Genomic DNA, 19,572 nt, shown 5'->3' on the forward strand with positions numbered 1-19,572 from the left:
TCCACAGCTGCAACCAACATTAACGCCAGGAGTGCAGAAACCATTTTGCCAAGTACTCTGTAGGGGAGGACTGAAATCCTCTGTAACGGTTCAGGAGGAGGTCGAAAAAGAAAAATCCAAAACTTGCCAGAAAATTATTTTCTTCTTCCTTACCCCTAGATCTCCAGTGCCCACAACACAGTCACTACAAGCTCTGTGGCAGTCCTTCGCATCAGTTGTGTTTCGGGACCTGGCTCCAGAACGTCTCTGCCTCTGCTTGCTCCGAAGGGTGCTTCTGTGACGACGGTTACTATTGGAATGGCAATGAGTGCGTCCTGCCTGAGCAGTGTGGCTGCAGGCATGATGGGCGCCACTACAAAGTGAGCTGGTTGTCCACTCCAGTCAAAGCCAATGTTGTAATAATAATAATAATAATAATTGTTATAAGAAAAACTGCTCCCTTTCCCTTATGGAGGTATTCCAGAGCCCGTATAGAGTCCTTAAGTGGGTTCCCTGTCGGTAATAGAAAATAACAGAGGCCAACCAGAGTATATTGAGAAGCAAAGCGGCTAGTAAGCCTGATCTTTATTCAAAGAACTGTTGCAACAGGGTCCCCACTCACCACACACAGGAGGGAGGAGAACCCTGAACAATGGTGCACAAACCCTTTTATAGGCTTTTGAAATTGCCCACCCTGTAGCCCAAGACCACCTCCCCAAAACATCCTACATACCTCACAGAAGGAGGTGGTCTACAGCAGAAATCCTGTCTGCCAGGATACCTGGTAATGGTCACTGATTGCATTACCTGGACAGCCTGGCCATTCTTTTATGGTGGTTAATACTTTAGTTCAGGCATCCCCAAACTTCGGCCCTCCAGATGTTTTGGACTACAATTCCCATCTTCCCCAACCACTGGTCCTGTTAGCTAGGGATCATGGGAGTTGTAGGCCAAAACATCTGGAGGGCCGCAGTTTGGGGATGCCTGCTTTAGTTCCTGAACCCAGGTCACAGGTTCACCCTATTCATACACAAATATGCCCTTAACATGGGATTTGCAAGTGAAAAGACAGTGGGAAGGCTTTCCCCATTTGCCTCCTTTACTGCAGAGGAATATTTGAAGTCATTGGGAGAGCCAAAATGGCTCCAGGATTGCTCTCCCATACTATTTCAGACACATGGTTCATATATTTAGATATGTGCATTTATGAATATTTATTCTATATTTGAGACCTTAAAATTCTTATAACATAATGTTTGTTTGTCTGTTGCACTCCACTCATCTGACTGATTCGCCCCAGCCATTCTGGGCAGCTGCCTCCAACAAAATATAAAGGAACACAGCAAAACATGAAACATTAAAAGCTTCCCGAATAATGCGTAATTTGGGAGGTGTTATAGATCAGGAGCGGAGCCCTTGCTTTCTGTATGGAAGGGACCAGGCAGCAGGATGTGAGAAACACCTGGGCTTGAGATCCTAGAGGACTGCTAAAGAAGTCTCTTCTGCTTTAAGGCTGCTTCCTAATATTACCCACGTTATTACCCTGCCGCCTTTGCCTAAGGCAGGAAAATGTCTTGGGGCAGCTGTGGGTATATTGGAGGAGTTATAGTACTATATGATGGCCATTTCCCTTTGTCTTCCTCATGCAGGTTAGAGGCCATATCTGGCTGCCCGGCTGTGCTAAAAAATGCATCTGTGACCCCCAGGGCAATTTCCGTTGTTTCGCAGCTAAATGCAACCAGGACCAGCAGTGCGCCCTGAGGGACGGACAGTGGGGCTGCCGGAGTTTCCTGACCACCTGCGTTGTGACGGGGGACCCTCACTACTTCACCTTTGACGGTGCGGTGGTGCACTTCCAGGGCAGCTGTGACTATGAGGTCTCTTACACTTGCAACTCTTCCCTGGATTTCTCCTTCCGGGTTATGGCTGCCAACAGGCATTTCTGGAAACCCACCATATCCTTTGTTTACCGAGTAGAAATCTGGCTCCTCACCAGCCACTCGAGTTTCCACATCATCCTAGAGCGAGGCAAAGCTGCCCATGTGAGTTGAGGCGGGATGCTCATTGTTATCAGGCTTGCAAGCTTGTGTTGATTTAGTCGGCAGGGCCATGGATGGACCTGATGTTGGATTTGGAACTGGAGGGTGTGTGGCCAGTGGGGGCTGGGGTCCATTGCAACTGGTAGGGGGCCGGACAATGGTAGGCAGAGTTAGAACCAATGATAGGAGGAAACAACTAATGCTAGTTTGGCCCCCACCCTGATTCCTGCTGTGCAGCCGGAGCAAAACAGACTAAAGCAGAGGTGGTTGGCTGGCATTGTCTTGTTGTAATTAAGGTAGGCAGCTGGGGTGGTGGTGGCTGAGGTTGGTGTGGCAGTGCCTACTGAGCTACCCTCTGTTGAACATGACTGGTTACCAGGCAATAAAACAATGAACAGGGTGGTGATACAATCCATGGGGTCACGAAGAGTCGGACACGACTAAATGACTAAACAACAACAATGACTATTGCAATCGACACAAGATAATATTGACACAAGGCCACTATCTGTAAACAAACAACAAGCATCCATAAAAATGGCAGAATTAGTTTCCCCCCCCCCAAAATAGGTTTTATCTTAAACAATAGCAAACACAGTAAATAAAGAGTTCTCTTGTAATATATCAGTGGTTCGGTGCTCATTTCTTCTTTTTCCCAAAAAGATTTTGGAAATCTATTAAACAGGAGGTATAACAAACTGAAGGACACTGTCCTCTTTCTATGCTCCTCCCGATGGAAACGCACAGAATGAAACAGATATATCCCTGCTTTAAGTCGTTTACATACTGTCTTTTCTTGTACATATATTATTTACTACAAAGCTCGATGACTAATCTCTTTAGCGACGAAACGTCAGATTACCGGAACGACGTCTGAGCACTGAACACTGGTATATCACAAGTGGACTCTTTATTACTGCCATTGCAATTGTTCTAGATAAAAATCTATTTTGGAAAGAGAAGAAATGAGCACTGAAAAGCCCCCCACCCCCGCCTTACTGTTAGCAACACAGCCAACCCTTCAGGAAAAACAAAGCTAGTACTACAGAAACTGCTTTTCTTCCCCTCCCCCCTTTAATATACAGGTTAACGGCAGAAGGACCCAGTTGCCAGCCCATGTTGGATCCATTGCTCTGATCTTCAGACTGAGGCACATGGTGGTCGTAAGAACGAAAGCCAACTTAGAGATCCAGTTCAATGGGGCCAGCAGTTTGTTCATCCGTGTGGGCCCAGAGTACCAGCATCAGCTGTGCGGAATATGTGGAAATTTCAACGGTGATGCCACTGATGATAAAGTCCTGCTCGGTGGAGAGACAGATCTGAGTGATGCAGAGTTTGGGAATGCCTGGATATCAAACACCAGCCCCAAGTGGTAGGCGTATTCTCTTCCTCCCAGAGCTAAAATGGAACCTGCTCTGTTCTCCTGTGACCTATAGTCCATGCAAACAGGGCTGGTCCTGCCATAAGGCAGAGTTGAATCAACCAGCTTAGACAGGAGATGCCATGGTGTTTTCATACAGCCTGCTCCTCACCTTGTAAAATAGCCTGCTGGCCTCAGATGCTGCGTGTTTAAGTAAGATTCAACCACTAGTCCAGGCATAGGCAACCTTGGCTCTCCAGATGTTTTGGAACTACAACTCCCATGATCCCTAGCTAACAGGGCCAGTGGTCAGGGATCATGGGAGCTGTAGTTCCAAAACATCTGGAGAGCCAAGGTCGCCTATGCCTGCACTAGTCCATTGAGATTCTGTGCATGGAATTGTGGGGGAGCTTTTTTTTTTTTTTTGCCTCAGGCAGCAAAAAACATGGAGCCAGTCTTGTATGAAACCCTTTCTTAGGGAAGCACAACTGCCCAACCTTATCAGCAAAGGTGACAGAAGATAAGCAGTTCTCCCACAAGGCAGCCCCCCCCTCCAATTGCCGCTAGAGAGGCTGTTGATGTATTGTCTTCCCCTAAGATGAGAGAAGATCGAGAAACCCTCTGGTGAGCTCCCATCCAGCTCCCATCTGTGGTTCCTCCGTGCCCCAATGGCCACCAGAGGATGTTTTGATATCGTGGATTATTCAAAATGTGAAACGGCAGAATTTGGCAAGAGGGTGAATTTCAAATATCTTCAGAGTATCCATCATATTTAGCAAGGGCAAGCACATTTTTGTTCAGAAGAACTTTCTGATATGATTGTGATTTGTCATTTAAATGGTGATATTAGTTTAACTGGTTTTCCTGATTGTTTCACATGGATATACAGTGTAACATACATTATAAACCACCTTTCCGTTAACATTTTAACCAGAGTGGTGCAAAATATTTCAATTAATAAACAGCTAGTTCTCCTTCAGTCTTGGCGCGATTCTTGATAAAGCGATTTATATGCGTTGTATATGCGATATAACATTGTGCCACCAGATGGCGAGATGGAGTCCTGTTTTCCCCTACCTGTTTTCCCTATTTAAATTTACAACGCTTTAGACTGAAACGCTTCTTGGATGTGCCTGGATCCAGCCTTGCTCTTCCCATGATTCTTTTAGGTGTCAGAACGACACTGGGCTTCTTCATCCATGTCCCAAACAACATGTGTTTGAGCGGAAGTGTGCTATCCTAATCAGCGATCCTGGGCCTTTCTCCGAGTGCCATTGGCACAGAAGCCCCGACCCTTATTATGAGTCCTGTGTTTATGACCTCTGCCAGTATGGACAGGCCAACCGCATGCTATGTGGAGCCATTGAAGCCTATGACGAGATGTGCACCATTATTGGTGTGAAGGTGACAAACTGGCGTTGGGAGATTGGATGCAGTAAGCAAAAAGGGGTATTTGCTTTCATGTTGAAGTGCTCGCACATTAGACCAATAACTACTTCTGCCTGAGAGCTTCCCCAGTAAGATGCCTGGACACCTTGCCAGAATCTCTGGTTCAAGTCTGCCATCGGTTTTTGCTGGGGGAAGGCTCAGTCATTGTGGAGCATATGTTCCACATGCAGAAAGCCCCAGTTTCTCCAGCTGCAGCTGGGAAAGATTTCAGTCTAAACTCCTGCCAGTCACCATACAGCTGTCACTAAGCAGCATGTGGTTCCATCTAGATCAGGCATCCCCAAACTGCGGCCCTCCAGATGTTTTGGCCTACAACTCCCATGATCCCTAGCTAACAGACACCAGTGGTCAGGGATGATGGGAATTGTAGTCCAAAACATCTGGAGGGCCGAAGTTTGAGGATGCCTGATCTAGATGTTGTTGGACTCCAGCTCCTACCAGTATCAGCCCCAGCTAGCATCACCAGTGGTTGGTGGTGATGGGAGTTGTAGTCCAACAACACAGAAACATAGAGTTGGAAGGGACCCCAAGAGTCACCTAGTCCAATTCTCTGCTGTGCAGGAATCTCAGCTAAAGCATCCATGACAGGTGGCCATCCAACCTCTGCTTAAAAACCTCCAAGGAAGGAGAGCCCACATCTGGAGGGCACCCCATTGTTTATCCTCCTGTAGACAATACAAGATGGTTTCTAAGTTGTTCCTGGTGCTACTGCTGTGAGTCATAAGGACCCCAAGCAGGTTCTCTCCTACACAGAGATTCAACCATTCTGTGTGTGCACTAAATAGAAAAGAGGGGAAGAATAATCATTACTAATAGCTGTGTGTTTATAGAACAATAATATGCACCTGACATGCATGCAGTATGCATATCAATGTGCAGTGGTGCCTCGCTAGATGAATTTAATTCGTTCCAGAGGTCAATTCGTATAACGAAAAATTCGTCTAGCGAATCCCATAGAAATGCACTGAATTCTTTCCCCCATAGGAACGCATTAATTGAATTCCAATGCATTCCTATGGGAAACCACGATTCACTAGACGATTTTTTCACAAAACGAATTCATCTTGCAAGGCAACCTCTGCTCGAAAAATCTCTTTGTTAAGCGAAAAATTCGTCTTACAGGGCATTCGTCTTGCGAGGCACCTCTGTAATATTCTTGATATCTCTGTCAAAGCTGCTGAGAGTCTCATAATCAAGATCAGCCCACCATATATTTGGGACTACAGCTCCCATCATCCCGGACTATTGGCCATGCTGACTGGGGCTGGTGGAACCTGCATTCCCAAACATCTGGAGGGCACCAGATTAGGCAAATTAAGGTGATGTATTGTGGCTAACTTCTTGAACATAATTTACCTTTGCCTCCTGTAGGAACCATGATGATCTGTGCACCAAAATGTTTGACTGATACAAATGCAAAAAAACAAAGACCTTACCAGGACTTTGCCTTGATATGCTAAGTCTGAGCCTGACCGCTTCCAAAGCATTTCATGTTTTTCTCCCCCACAGGTTTTACCTGTCCATTCAACCAGTATTACGACTTCTGTGGGCCTGCCTGCCCAGCCACTTGTGCCAACCTCAATGCACCCTCCCATTGCACAAAGCCCTGTGTGGCAGGCTGCTTCTGCCGAGAAGGCTATGTTCTTCACTCCGGGGTGTGTGTGCCCCGGAGGATGTGTGGCTGCATGCTGGATGGTCGCTATTACCAGCTGGGAGAGGAAGTGATCCTGACGGACACTTGCAGCAAGAAGTGTTCCTGCAAGCGGCCTGCGCACCACATGGAATGCCAGGAACATGCTTGCAGGCCTCTGGAAATATGCAGAGTTGTGGATGAGAAACGGGGCTGTTACCCCATGAAAAACGCCACCATGTGGATATACAGCCATTCTCGCTACATCACATATGATAATCACATTTATGGTTTCCAAGGTGCCTGCAAATACACCCTGACTACCTACTGTGGCCCCCCAGGAAAGCTTCCGGGTTTCACAATCAAAGTGCTGAATACGCACAAGGCCTCCCTTGAGATGACGACAGTGAAGCAGTTGGAGCTCGATATCTATGGGGAGCAAATTATTATAGAAGCAGGACAGGAAGACAAAATACAGGTGGTATAATAATAATAATAATAATAATAATAATAATAATAATAATAATAATAATAATTTATTATTTATACCTCGCCCATCTGGCTGGGCTTCCCCAGCCATTCTGGGCAGCTTCCAACAGAAAAATACAATACAATAATCTATTAAACATTAAAAGCCTCCCTAAACAGGGCTGCCTTCAGATGTCTTCTAAAAATGGCTTTGCTAGGTTATCTCTTGCTTCTCTGGGCCCCTTTCTGCCCCAAATGTAGGATGCAAAGGGCTCATCATACTAGAACCTGGGACATTCAAGACAGACAAAAAGTAAGTATTCTTCACAAGGCACATAGATAAAGCTTTGGGATTTGCTTTGACAAGATATAGTGATGGCTATCAGTTTGGGTCGGCACCCAATCTTTCAACATTCATTGGATGCCTACAAATTCTAGTGTTATGAGAGAGGGAGAAGAACTTATTTCTATCTGCCTTCTACATAATATACAGCCGTACCTTGGTTGTGGAACTTAATCCGTTCTGGGAGTCCGTTCGACTCCTGGAACGGTTCGAAAACCAAGGCGCAACTTCCGATTGGTTGCAAGAGCTTCCTGCACTCAGTCAGAAGCCGCAGAAGCCACATTGGATGTTCAGCTTCCAAAAAATGCTTGCAAACTTGCTTCCAGGTTTGCGGTGTTCGGGAGCCAAAACATCTAAGTAACAAGGAGTTCAACAACCAAGGTATGACTGTATACATACTTAATGCCTATTGATGATTGTCCAGGGTACCATCTTCATTCAATGAGGCTAACCTGGAAGGCTCTGTTTCCCTGCCACCTAATTTAATGCGGTATTTGTATTTGTATGGTTTGATTGTACCTTTTTAAAAGAAATTGAGAACTGCCCAGAGAATTCCTGTTGTGTGGCAACCTTTTGAAATGCTGTTAATAAATAAATAAATAAATAACAAATGCATTGCTGGCAAGCTTAAACCCTTGACCTGACATACACATGTCACAGAATGTTCGCATCCCCATTTTTGTCCTAGGTAAATGGGTACCTGATGAACCTGCCTGTCACCCTCGCATCAGGGAAACTCAACGCCTATTGCAGCGTCTCTGGCCGCTTTGTCATCGTTGAGACTGATTTTGGCCTCTCTCTCTCCTACGACTGGGTTTTCTACGTGTCTGTTTCTCTCCCCGAGACTTATTCCGGCTCCCTTTGCGGCCTCGGTGGAGATTTCAACGGGAACCGCCTCGATGACTTCAGGACCCCCAATGGTACTCTGGTTAAGAATGCTCGCGTGTTTGGAAACAGCTGGGTGCATGAGAGCTCTCCGTTCTACTGCAGAGCAGTTGGGGCTCTGTCTAAGTGCAACGAGACTGAAGTAGCCAAGTTCGAATCGAAGGCCCGCTGTGGAATTATAAGCGATGTGAACGGGCCGTTTAAACACTGTAACAGCCCAGAAGATGCTCGGCTCCACATGGAAAACTGTGTGAGGGACATGTGCGCAAGCAAAGACAGCCACAAGACTCTCTGCGAGTTGCTGCAGAGTTATTCCCAGCAGTGCCAAGCTCGAGGCATCAACATTCAGCCGTGGAGAGAGATCCCTGGATGTGGTAGGCAATTTTCCCGTACAGAAAAATATATTTAGGGTACAAGACTCTTATTTTCTGCAGGGTTGCAGGAAATGTGTGGGCTCCATTGGGCACAGGATTCAACATAGACTCAGCTTCCTATTCTTTTTTATTGTTGTTCTTTAAATGAGGCTCCTAGAGCTCATGGCTGAGAAAGGGGTGCTTTCAAAGCCTGTGGGTGATACTTACTGAAATCACAACAGAGGAAATTACTAAGTATCAGATCTAGGAGGTCAAAGGATGGTGTTTAGAAATGTGTATGGCTTTTGCCATGACTAGCTGAACCATAAATAAATTGGGCAAAATAAATTTAAAATGCAGGATGATTTGTGCAAAATAGGGGGGGATATGTATGCTGGTTCCATCTACAGTGGTACCTCGGTTTATGAACACAATTGGTTCTGGAAGTCTGTTCATAAACTGAAGCGTTCATAAACTGAAGCGAACTTTCCCATTGAAAGTAATGGAAAGTGGATTAATCTGTTCCAGGGGTACTTAAACTGAAGTGTTCATAAACTGAAGCGAACTTTCCCATTGAAAGTAATGGAAAGTGGATTAATCCGTTCCAGATGGGTCCGCAGAGTACTTAAACTGAAGCGTTCATAAACTGAAGCATGGGTGTAATTGGTTCCGGAAGTCTGTTCATAAACTGAAGCGTTCATAAACTGAAGCAAACTTTCCCATTGAAAGTAATGGAAAATGAATTAATCCGTTCCAGATGGGTCCGTGGCGTTCATAAACCGAAAATTCATAAACCGAGGTGTTCATAAACCGAGGTTCCACTGTACAAGGTCATAATAGTCACATTTTGGGGGGACAGAATTTTAATTATTTTAGCACAGAGTGCATATACCGTGTTTCCCCTTTTTTAAGACACCGTCTTATAACTTTTTTTACTCAAAAAAACACACGGTGTCTTATTTTCAGGGGATGTCTTGTACCTTAAGGCCTCCTTGGCTCGGGGTGCTGCTGGGCGCTCGGCGCGGCACCGAGACGGCAGGCTGCTGGCTCGGCGCTCCGCCCAGCGCTGCTGGGCGCTCCAGGCACTCGGCGCTGCAGACCGCCGGTTCCGGCAGCGGGGGGCAGGCCTCGGGCAGCTCTCCCCCGCAAAAGAAGAAGCCAGGCGCTGCAGGGCGCTCCGAGCGCTCGGCGCTTCGGAGCGCTCCGCTCTGCAGCCGCCGGTTACTGCGGCGGGGCGGCAGGTCTCGGGCAGCTCTTCCCCCCCCCGCAAAAGAAGAAGCCAGGCGCTGCAGGGCGCTCCGAGCGCTCGGCGCTTCGGAGCGCTCCGCTCTGCAGCCGCCGGTTACTGCGGCGGGGCGGCAGGTCTCGGGCAGCTCTCCCCCCCCCGCAAAAGAAGAAGCCAGGCGCTGCAGGGCGCTCCGAGTGCTCGGCGCTTCGGAGCGCTCCGCTCTGCAGCCGCCGGTTACTGCGGCGGGGCGGCAGGTCTCGGGCAGCTCTCTCTCCCCCCCCCCCCCCCGCAAAAGAAGAAGCCAGGCGCTGCAGGGCGCTCCGAGCGCTCGGCGCTTCGGAGCGCTCCGCTCTGCAGCCGCCGGTTACTGCGGCGGGGCGGCAGGTCTCGGGCAGCTCTTCCCCCCCCCCCGCAAAAGAAGAAGCCAGGCGCTGCAGGGCGCTCCGAGCGCTCGGCGCTTCGGAGCGCTCCGCTCTGCAGCCGCCGGTTACTGCGGCGGGGCGGCAGGTCTCGGGCAGCTCCCCCCCCCCCGCAAAAGAAGAAGCCAGGCGCTGCAGGGCGCTCCGAGCGCTCGGCGCTTCGGAGCGCTCCGCTCTGCAGCCGCCGGTTCAGGTGGCGGGGCGGCAGGCCTCGGGCAGCCCCCCAAAAAAGGGAAAAAAAGAAGAGGCCAGGCGCTGCAGGGCGCTCCATGCGTTCGCTGCAGCAACAGCAGCCGGTTCCAGGCCCCTCTGGCTGGCTGGGGCGCTCGGCGGTCTCGCATGGAGGTATGTCTTATTTTCGGGGGGTGTCTTAGATTTCACTAATGCTAAAAAATGCTGCCATGGCTTACTTTCTGACTACGTCTTAAAAAAGGGGAAACACGGTATACAGCATGGCCTGATCTTGTTCTTTGACACTGAAATCTGACTTGGCCACTTTCTGAAAAGCTAAAAAATACTGAGTATTTCTGTAACATTTGGCTATGTCAGAGAATAGAACTTCCTTTTGTCTTCCCAACCCAAACAAGCCTTTTGAGCTAAAAGGCAGTCAGACAGTTTTATTTAATTTTCACATTTCAGCCCCTACAGAGTATCACAGAAAGCAGAAGGCCTAGAAAATGCATTTTCTGAGACAGGGCTTTTTAATTTTCTAATTGCAAAGTGCAACTTGCAGGCTTCATTGTGTTTGTCCTCAAAAGGACCTCCTAGAGACAAAACAATAATGGGAAACGGTTTTACAAGCAAGGTGGGCGATTATCTCCTGTGCCATCCAGCCATTACAAGCTGAGACCTACACCAAAGTGTTGTATCCTCTGTCCAGGAACATTCTGGTTCAGGTCCCCAGTTCGCTTGGAACAGAAGCCTTGTAGCACCATTTGGGGCATGCAGAGAGTGATGGGGAGAGGGAGATATGGAAGGCGTTAGAGATGGAGGAAAAAATTAGAGCAAGTGTTTTATTGCTATAGAATGAGCAGCAGATCTCTGGACTAGAGAAAGTGTTGTTTCCCCTTGCTTCCATCCTGAAATATTCCCATTTAGTGTGGTGTTGGAATGATTTTAAATCTCCCAATATTCATCTGCCTACCCTTAGCCATCCCTCCAGGTGTTCTGCTCCTGGTGACTGGGATGTGTTCAAGATGGACAGCTCCATAGGGGAGCATAAACTAGGAATGTTGCTTCAGCACAGATTAACGGTGGCTTGAGCCTTAAATAAGGTTGCAAATATCTTTTGCTTTTGAACTGCTGTGCAAGCATGGTACCAGTTAAGTCTGATGTTGAAGGTATGGTAGAACTCTTCAGAGGAAGTCTAGGAAGCAATAATAATAATAATAACAACAACAACAACAACAACAACAACAACAACAACAACAATATATTTATACCCCACCCATCTGGCTGGGTTTCCCCAGCCACTCTGGGCGGCTCCCAACAGAATTAAAAGCACAATAAAACATCAGACTCCCCTAAAAAAAACTCCCCTAAACAGGATTGCCTTCAAATGTCTTCTAAAAGTCAGATAGTTTTTTTTAATTATTTCCTTGACATCTGATGGGAGGATGTTCCACAGGGTGGGCACCACTACCGAGGAGACCCTCTGCCTGGTTCCCTGTAACCTCACTTCTCGCAGGGAGGGAACCACCAGAAGGCCCTTGGAACTGTACCTCAGTGTCTGGGCAGAATGATGGAGGTGGAGATGCTCCTTCAGGTATACATGGTGGGCTTTGCTTCTTTCTGCACCAGTTTATAAAAAAAATCTGGCTGTGTGCACATCACCAGCTTGAAATGCAATCAAGTTATTCTTTTTTCTCAACTCGGATCGTAGCTGGGTTTTTTTTGGGGGGGGGGATACAAAAAAATCCTGCAGTTCATAAATAAACAACCAGATGGATACAGAATAGACATGGGTTGTGGCTAACATTGTGGTGGCGCTGTGGTCTAAACCAGCGTTCTTCAACCTTGGGTCCCCAGATGTTGGTGGACTACAACTCCCACCCTCCCTGACCATTGGCTAAGCTGACTGGGGATTATGGGTATTTGAGTCCAAAAACATCTGGGGAACCAAGGTTGAAGAGCACTGGTCTAAACCACTGAGCCTCTTGGACTTGCCGATCAGAAGGTCGGCGGTTTGAATCCCCACGGCAGGGTGAGCTCCGGTTGCTCTGTCCCAGCTCCTGCCAACCTAGCAGTTTGAAAGCACGCCAGTGCAAGTAGATAAATAGGTACCACTGTGGTGGGAAGCTAAACAGTGTTTCTGTGCGCCCTGGTTTCCGTCATGGTATCCAATTGCGCCAGAAGTGGTTTAGTCATGCTGGCCACATGACCCGGAAAGCTGTCTGTGGACAAACACCAGCTCCCTTGGCCTGAAAGCGAGATGAGCGCCACAACCCCATAGTCGCCTTTGACTGGACTTAACCCTCCAGGGGTCCTCTACCTTCCTTTACCCTTTTCCTGTGTATAGTCCAATCCCCAAACTAGCAGTGGGGGTGAACTGGATGCCTGGGAGCGTGTGCAAAGGCTCAGTCTTCGCTAGAAATAAATGAATATGCTATGCAATTATTTTTTCTCTCCAGGCTTTACCTGCCCATCAAATAGCCATGATGTACTCTGTGGTTCTCCCTGCCCTGCCTCTTGTGCCGAACCAGCTATGCCCAAGAACTGCAGCTGGTCTGCATGTGTCGAAGGATGCCAGTGCAAAGCAGGGTTTGTGCTGAGTGGCATCAAGTGTGTGCCTCTGGAGCAGTGTGGCTGCTTCTACAAGGGACAGTATTACCTGAAAGGGGAAACATTCTTCCAGAAAGGAGAAAACTGCCAAAAGATGTATCAGTGTAATGGACCTACCTATGCCATCATTGCTGTTGGGTCCCTGTGCAGACCTGGACAATTTTGCGGTACCCAGAAGGGGGTGTATGGGTGCCATCCATTGTCAGATGGTATTTGTCAGGTTTCTGGGTTTTCCCACTACGTCACTTTTGATGGGTGGCGTTATAGCTTTCAGGGCACTTCCACATACGTCTTGGCTGAACTGTGTGGGGTGTCCAAGCCTTTACCAACTTTTAAAGTTGAACTGAAGAGTGAGAAGCAGCCCAGCAGCCCATTACCTGCCGCATCAAAGGTGTTTGTGCTGGTGAACGACACCCAGATACATCTGCAGAGCGGACACAGGGGCACAGTCAAGGTAAGAACATTCTTACGTATTCACAGCTTGGCTAATTTATTTATTGTATAGGGTGCTTACGAAGTGCTGTTATATTTCAATTACAACTAAAATCAGAATCAGGATATTGCATATAAGCCAGTGCAGTGTAATAATAAAACAGGTCTAATGACTGAGGGGTCGCTGACATCTCACGCTCGTCTCTATTGAATCCACTAAGTCTTTGCCTCAAAAAGAAGGCAAAGACTTTCTTTTCTTTTCTTTGTTTTGTAAAATTTTAAACTCTAACAACAACAACAACAACAACAACAACAACAACAACAACAACAACAATTTATTATTTATACCCTGCCCATCTGGCTGGGTTCCCCCAGCCACTCTGGGCGGCTTCCAACAAAATATTAAAATACAGAAATCCATCAAACATTAAAAGCTTCCCTAAACAGGGCTGCCTTGAGATGCCTTCTAAAGGTCTGGAAATTGTTATTCTCTTTGACCTCTGGTGGGAGGGCATTCCACAGGGTGGATGCCACTACCGAGAAGGCCCTCTGCCTGGTTCCCTGTAACTTGGCTTCTCACAGTGAGAGAACTGCCAGAAGGCCCTCGGCGCTGGACCTCAGTGTCTGGGCTGAACGATGGGGGTGGTATACTGGGCCGAGGCCGTTTAGGGCTTTAAAGGTCAGCACCAACACTTTGAATTGTGCTCGGAACCATACTGGGAGCCAATGTAGGTCTTTCAGGACCGATGTTATGTGGTCTCGGCTGCCGCTCCCAGTCACCAGTCCAGCTGCCAGTCTTAAGTCTTAAACCTTCCTCCTTCACCACCCCCAAAGCCTGGGCAGATGGAGTGCAGCTGACATTCCATTGGTGCAGAGTAGCCTCGTGCTACTTTGTTTTGTGAGTGTTGGCCTCTGTTTGAAATGCAGCATTTTCCCACACCGGCTTATAACATTTAAAACATTTAATGATCACGGTTTCGATTTCCTACCTTGTTTACAACCTTCTGCAACTCAAGGTGGCTGACATAAAATCAGGGTAGATGCAACCCAAACAATTCAGCTCACAATGAAATTGAGCACCGTTAAAACAGCAACAGATGCGTTTTAAATTGGGATCCTGAAAAAGCCCACTTTCTGCTGCAATACTACACATTTACCTGGCAGCAGACCCCATTGAACTCAATGTGACTCGCTCCTAAGTGGACATTGTAGGATTGCACTGTAAATAAATAGACCTCACTTCCTCTGGCAATTAATACTTGCTGTCTCTCACATGCACTGTGGCGAATTGAAATACCCTCTAGATCAGGCATGTCAAACCTGCGGCCCTCCAGATGTTTTGGCCTACAACTCCCATGATCCCTAGCTAGCAGGACCAGTGGTTGGGGAAGATGGGAACTGTAGTCCAAAACATCTGGAGGGCCGCAGGTTTGACATGCCTGCTCTAGATACAGCTGCCTGCCATTTTCTAGAATGATGGGTTTAGGGGAAGAAAGGTTAAACATTCTTCTTTTGCTCACACAGATTGATGGCATGGTCGCAATCCTCCCAGTGCATTTAAAAAACCAAGGAATTGTCATTTACCAGCATGGGTTTTATGCAGTTTTAAAGACAGACTTTGGGCTAACAGTGAGCTATGACCTGGCCCACAGCGTCTTCGTCACACTTTCCCCTCAATACCATGGCCAGGTATGTGGGCTGTGTGGGAACTTCGATGGGGTCGCTGACAACGACTCAGAGACACGCAATGGATCTACAGTAAAGCATGCCTTGGACGCTGCCCTACACTGGAATTCCTCAGACATTCTCCATGGCGCCTCTTCTGCTGTATTTGGTTGGTGGGGAAGTCTTGTCCAATCTATATCTATGTGCTGGATAATACAGAATCCTGATGGGCCATTTGCCTCTTGTCACTTGCAAGTTGACCCAGAGCCTTATCTGACGCAATGTGTTTTTGACCTGCACATCTCTGCCGGGGACAACAATGTCATGTGCTGGTCCATTCAGACATATGCAGCGGCCTGCCAAAGAGCCAGTGTAACCCTCCGGCCCTGGAGGACGGAGTTTTTCTGTGGTAGGTCCATTTTGTGATACTCGGCACATCCCGCAGTAGTATTAGTAGTAGTAGTAGTAGTAATAATAAATACTGCCTGTGCAACCTTCTGACTGATGTACGGGAAAACACATGAACCTGACCATTGGAGAATTTGTAAGTACACCACTGTCAGAATAATCACTAGGGCAATTTTTTAATTGATAAGCTCAGTCACTGTTATGTAAATCCTGCATTACAATGATGGTGGCACAATAATAATACATTTTTAAGAGTCCTAAAACCATGGGTGAGACCAATGGCTTTTGTAAGCAGTGAAAAATATAAACAACCACTCCAGGTTTTGAAAAATCCCTGTTACTGTATTTTGGTGGTGGAAAAACAAACCATTTTTCATCCTTGTTTATCCTCTTCTTTTCAGCTGCAGATTGCCCAGCAAATAGTCACTATGAGCTCTGCAAGGCGCCTTGCCAAGATCTGTGCTTGAGCTCCACATTTAAACACCTGTGCAGCCCCCTGTGCTCAGAAGGGTGCGCTTGTGATGATGGATACTTGTGGAATGGAGACAAGTGTGTTCAGCCTGAGCAATGTGGATGTAAACACAATGGGCTGTACTACAATGTGAGTAGATTTCGCCCTCCTTGATGTTGTTAAAAATACTGGCATGCAATGCTGTGTTGTTGTTGTTTTTTAAAGAGAGAATTAAGATTACTCTGCTAGATACAAAGCCAATATGAACATTTCCAAGTGACCTGTTTATTAGGCATTCTTCCTGTTTTGCTTAAGCAAAGCTTATGCAGTGTTTAGACCATGTCCAGTCTTCACTGAGCATTTATCCTGAATTGTTTATGGGGAGGTTCTACGACAAATAAACACTCATCCTGATTTGCTTCCAGAGTGTAAACTCGTCTTCCCGTTAATTTTCAATGCATCTCCTCATCTCTTTCCTAACTACAGAAAACCTGTTTCCTTTTTAAAGTGCATTTGTTGCACTAGGGGGGACAGAGCACTTTAATCCCCTAATTTGCTCTTAAGTCCCTGGAGGCATCCTTAAAAGCACAAGATGCACCCTAAGGCAGCAAGAATATGCATGCTATATTATTTTCTTGTTAATATTATTCATTATTATTATTCATTAATTGATTATTGTTCAAATTGAGGTTTTCCCAGGGAAAGCAATGAGGCAAAAGGAAAACCCATGCCTAGAAATTGCAGGACAAGCAGAAGTGTGGACGAGCCATGGTTTGGCCCTAGGCTCCCTTTATCAATAGCAGCCCTCCAAAAGCTGAGGGAGAAGGCTTCCCAGCTCTGCTTCCCAACATCTTTTTGTCTGGGGGAGACTGAGATTGAACCTGGGATGTTATGCACACAAAATGAGAGCTTTGTTATTTTGTCCTCTCAGCAAATGCCTTTGTCTTGGAAGTCCTGATGTGTCAGGACATACTCACAGGGGCAGCTTCTCTCTGCCACTCATCCCCCTCCCCTTCTGGGATTCTGGCTGCGTACTGATTGAAGACAAATTTATTTATTTATTTATGCCCGGCCCATCTAGCTCGGTTTCCCCAGCCACTCTGGGCATCTCCCAACAAAATATTTAAAAAACACGATCATACATCAAACATTAAAATACTTCCCTAAAAATGGCTGCCTTCAGATGTCTTCTAAAAGTCAGAGAGTTGTTTAATTCCTTGACATCTGATGGGATGGTGTTCCACAGGGCGGGCACCATAAGCCCTCTGCCTGGTTCCCTGTAACCTCACTTCTTGCAGGGAGGGAACCGCCAGAAGGCCCTTGGCACTGGACCTCAGTGTCCGGGCTGAACGATGGGGGTGGAGAAGCTCCTTCAGGTATATTGGGCTGAGACCGTTTAGGGTTTAAAGGTCAGCACCAACACTTTAACACTTTTGCTCAGAAACGTATTGGGAGCCAATGTAGGTCTTTCAAGACCGGTGTTATATGGTCTCGGCGGCTACTCCCAGTCACTAGGCTAGCTGCCGCATTCTGGATTAATTGTAGTTTCCGGGTCACCTTCAAAGGTAGCCCCATGTAGAGTGCATTGCAGCAGTCTAAGCGGGAGATAAAATGCTGGCCTAGAGGAACAATCATCTGATGTGACAAAGGAGGTGATTCCTATGTTCTTCCTTCCCTTTGTGCCTTGGAAAAGGGCCAGCAGAGAGCACTATTTATGTCTGCCCTCTAATCTACTTTCCATTTTCTCTAGGTTTTGTTCTGCAAAGACTGAGCTCTTGCTGGTTTATATAGTTCCATATTTCAGAGATATGCTATTATTATTATTATTATTATTATTATTATTATTATTATTATTATTATTATTTTCATGATCTTTTCATGATGGCCTTCTTTCTCTCTTCATGGCTGCTTTCCCTATCAGGTCGGGGACCTTATTTGGCTGTCTGGTTGCACACAAAGGTGCAGTTGTGATGCTTCTTCCTCCTTCCGCTGTGTCCCAGCAAGCTGCGCCCACGGACAGCAGTGTGCCCTCAAGGATGGCAAGCTGGGTTGCAAGCCTCGGCTGGCCACTTGCACCGTGTCTGGAGATCCACATTACTTTACTTTTGATGGGGCTGTGGCGCATTTCCAGGGCACGTGTGCCTATGAGATCTCAAAGACTGATGGCTCTTCTACTGACCTCTCCTTCCGGGTGGTGGCGGCTAACAAGAATTTCCTGAGTCCCCTGGTGTCCTTTCTTTACCGAGTGGAAATATGGCTTGTCTCCAAGCAGTTCCGTTCTCATGTTGTTTTGGAGCAAGGCAAAGGTGTGCAGGTGAGCAGAACTTGTTGGGCTCAAAGAAGAAGCCGTGGGGTGGGAGTCAAACACAGATTGGAAAATATACATTATAGAGCAGCATAACCAGAAGTCATTCTTAAGGAAAACATCCTATGAGGAAAGGTGGAAGGAACTATCTTATGTGAGAATGTTGTGGATAGTAGGAGAGGATAAATTGATTCAATATTATCCTTCCTCACTCGTGCTAGTGAGTCAGTAGCAGAGTACATTCCCCCCAGTATATAGCAGGAAGCTAGTTGGTAGAGTCGTTTGAATCTCTTTACTTAAGCCAGGCATGGCCAATCTTGAGCAATCCAATCTGGCTTGTCCAGATTGGGCTTGATCCTGGTACTTGTCCATTTTACCCCTCTTAAAAAGAATAAAGACACAACAGTCTTCTTTTAAAAGTAATTGTCACAGGCGGTGCGTTGCGACTACTCTAGAGTAACGACTCTCCAGACCTTTGCCTTTTCATGCTTTTATTAAGTGCAGGCTATTTACAGTGCTAGAGCTATACAGGATACATCCGCTTAGTCTGACCCAGAACCCTGGAATGGCACGCTCCGCGTCTTCTTCCAACATAAGAGTCTGGGCACCCCAAATCTCCTCCCGCGTTTCCTCCTGCGTAATTCCGGAACCGGAGGGGAAAAGGGTCTCCTTTCCATGTTTTCCTTCTCCCCCTCTTCCCCCTCTCTCTCTTCCTCTCCCACGTGCAGCAGGGGCTCTCCTATGCTGTTAGAGCCCCGTCTCCTCCTTCCTCCTTCCTCACTGGACTCTTCCCCCTCCCCGCTGGCGCTACTGCTGGTGGAGGAGCTGCTCCTCAGGATGGGGGGGGGCTCTCTGTACCCTTTCCCCCTCACAGTAATGATAAGAAGTTTACTTACATTTAGTTCACAGTAGGTTCCCTGAAGTCAGGCTTTTAGCTTGTAGTTACAGAAAAGAGAGTGGGTTCATCCCATGTAGGGATTTGAGCCCATGCTGAGAGCCAGCAGACAGCAAAATACATCAGTATCAGAAGAAAGCAGCAAAAGGGTAAAGGGAAGATGGCTGTGTGACGGCCCTTTTACAGGGGTCTCACAGGGTCACACCCACCCACCTGGAGTAACGTCCCCCTGTGTGTCCACTCTGGGCAAACAGGAAGTGTTGTACTTGACTGCTTATGTTACACCCCACATCTTAACCTGGAGAGGAGAAATCTGAAAAGGGACGTGATAATACTCTTCAAATATGTGGAGGGTTAATTCCCGGGGGCCCTTTTCTTTAGATCTTTTTGAACCTGCCTATATTCTTGTGAAGTTGCCTTCAAATCCTGATAGCTGCTGAGGACCGTTGTGGTGGTGATAAGATGGCAACTTTGCCCACCTA

At 47.2% G+C, this 19,572-nt stretch overlaps 1 protein-coding gene across 1 annotated transcript in view; it reads left to right on the forward strand.

Annotated features, from left to right (window-relative positions):
* LOC118086739 (IgGFc-binding protein-like) overlaps positions 1-19,572 on the forward strand; it is a 56,511-nt gene that overhangs the window by 11,960 nt on the left and 24,979 nt on the right. Inside the window, exons 6-15 of the mRNA XM_035118732.2 lie at positions 160-359; positions 1,629-2,021; positions 3,104-3,390; positions 4,548-4,813; positions 6,337-6,935; positions 7,957-8,527; positions 12,784-13,388; positions 14,891-15,440; positions 15,841-16,040; positions 17,812-18,204. Coding sequence (XP_034974623.2) covers positions 160-359; positions 1,629-2,021; positions 3,104-3,390; positions 4,548-4,813; positions 6,337-6,935; positions 7,957-8,527; positions 12,784-13,388; positions 14,891-15,440; positions 15,841-16,040; positions 17,812-18,204 — 4,064 coding nt within the window. The remainder of the gene's footprint in view (positions 1-159; positions 360-1,628; positions 2,022-3,103; positions 3,391-4,547; positions 4,814-6,336; positions 6,936-7,956; positions 8,528-12,783; positions 13,389-14,890; positions 15,441-15,840; positions 16,041-17,811; positions 18,205-19,572) is intronic.

Source organism: Zootoca vivipara, chromosome 6, assembly GCF_963506605.1.
Source record: "Zootoca vivipara chromosome 6, rZooViv1.1, whole genome shotgun sequence".
Classification (NCBI taxonomy): Eukaryota; Metazoa; Chordata; class Lepidosauria; order Squamata; family Lacertidae; genus Zootoca; species Zootoca vivipara.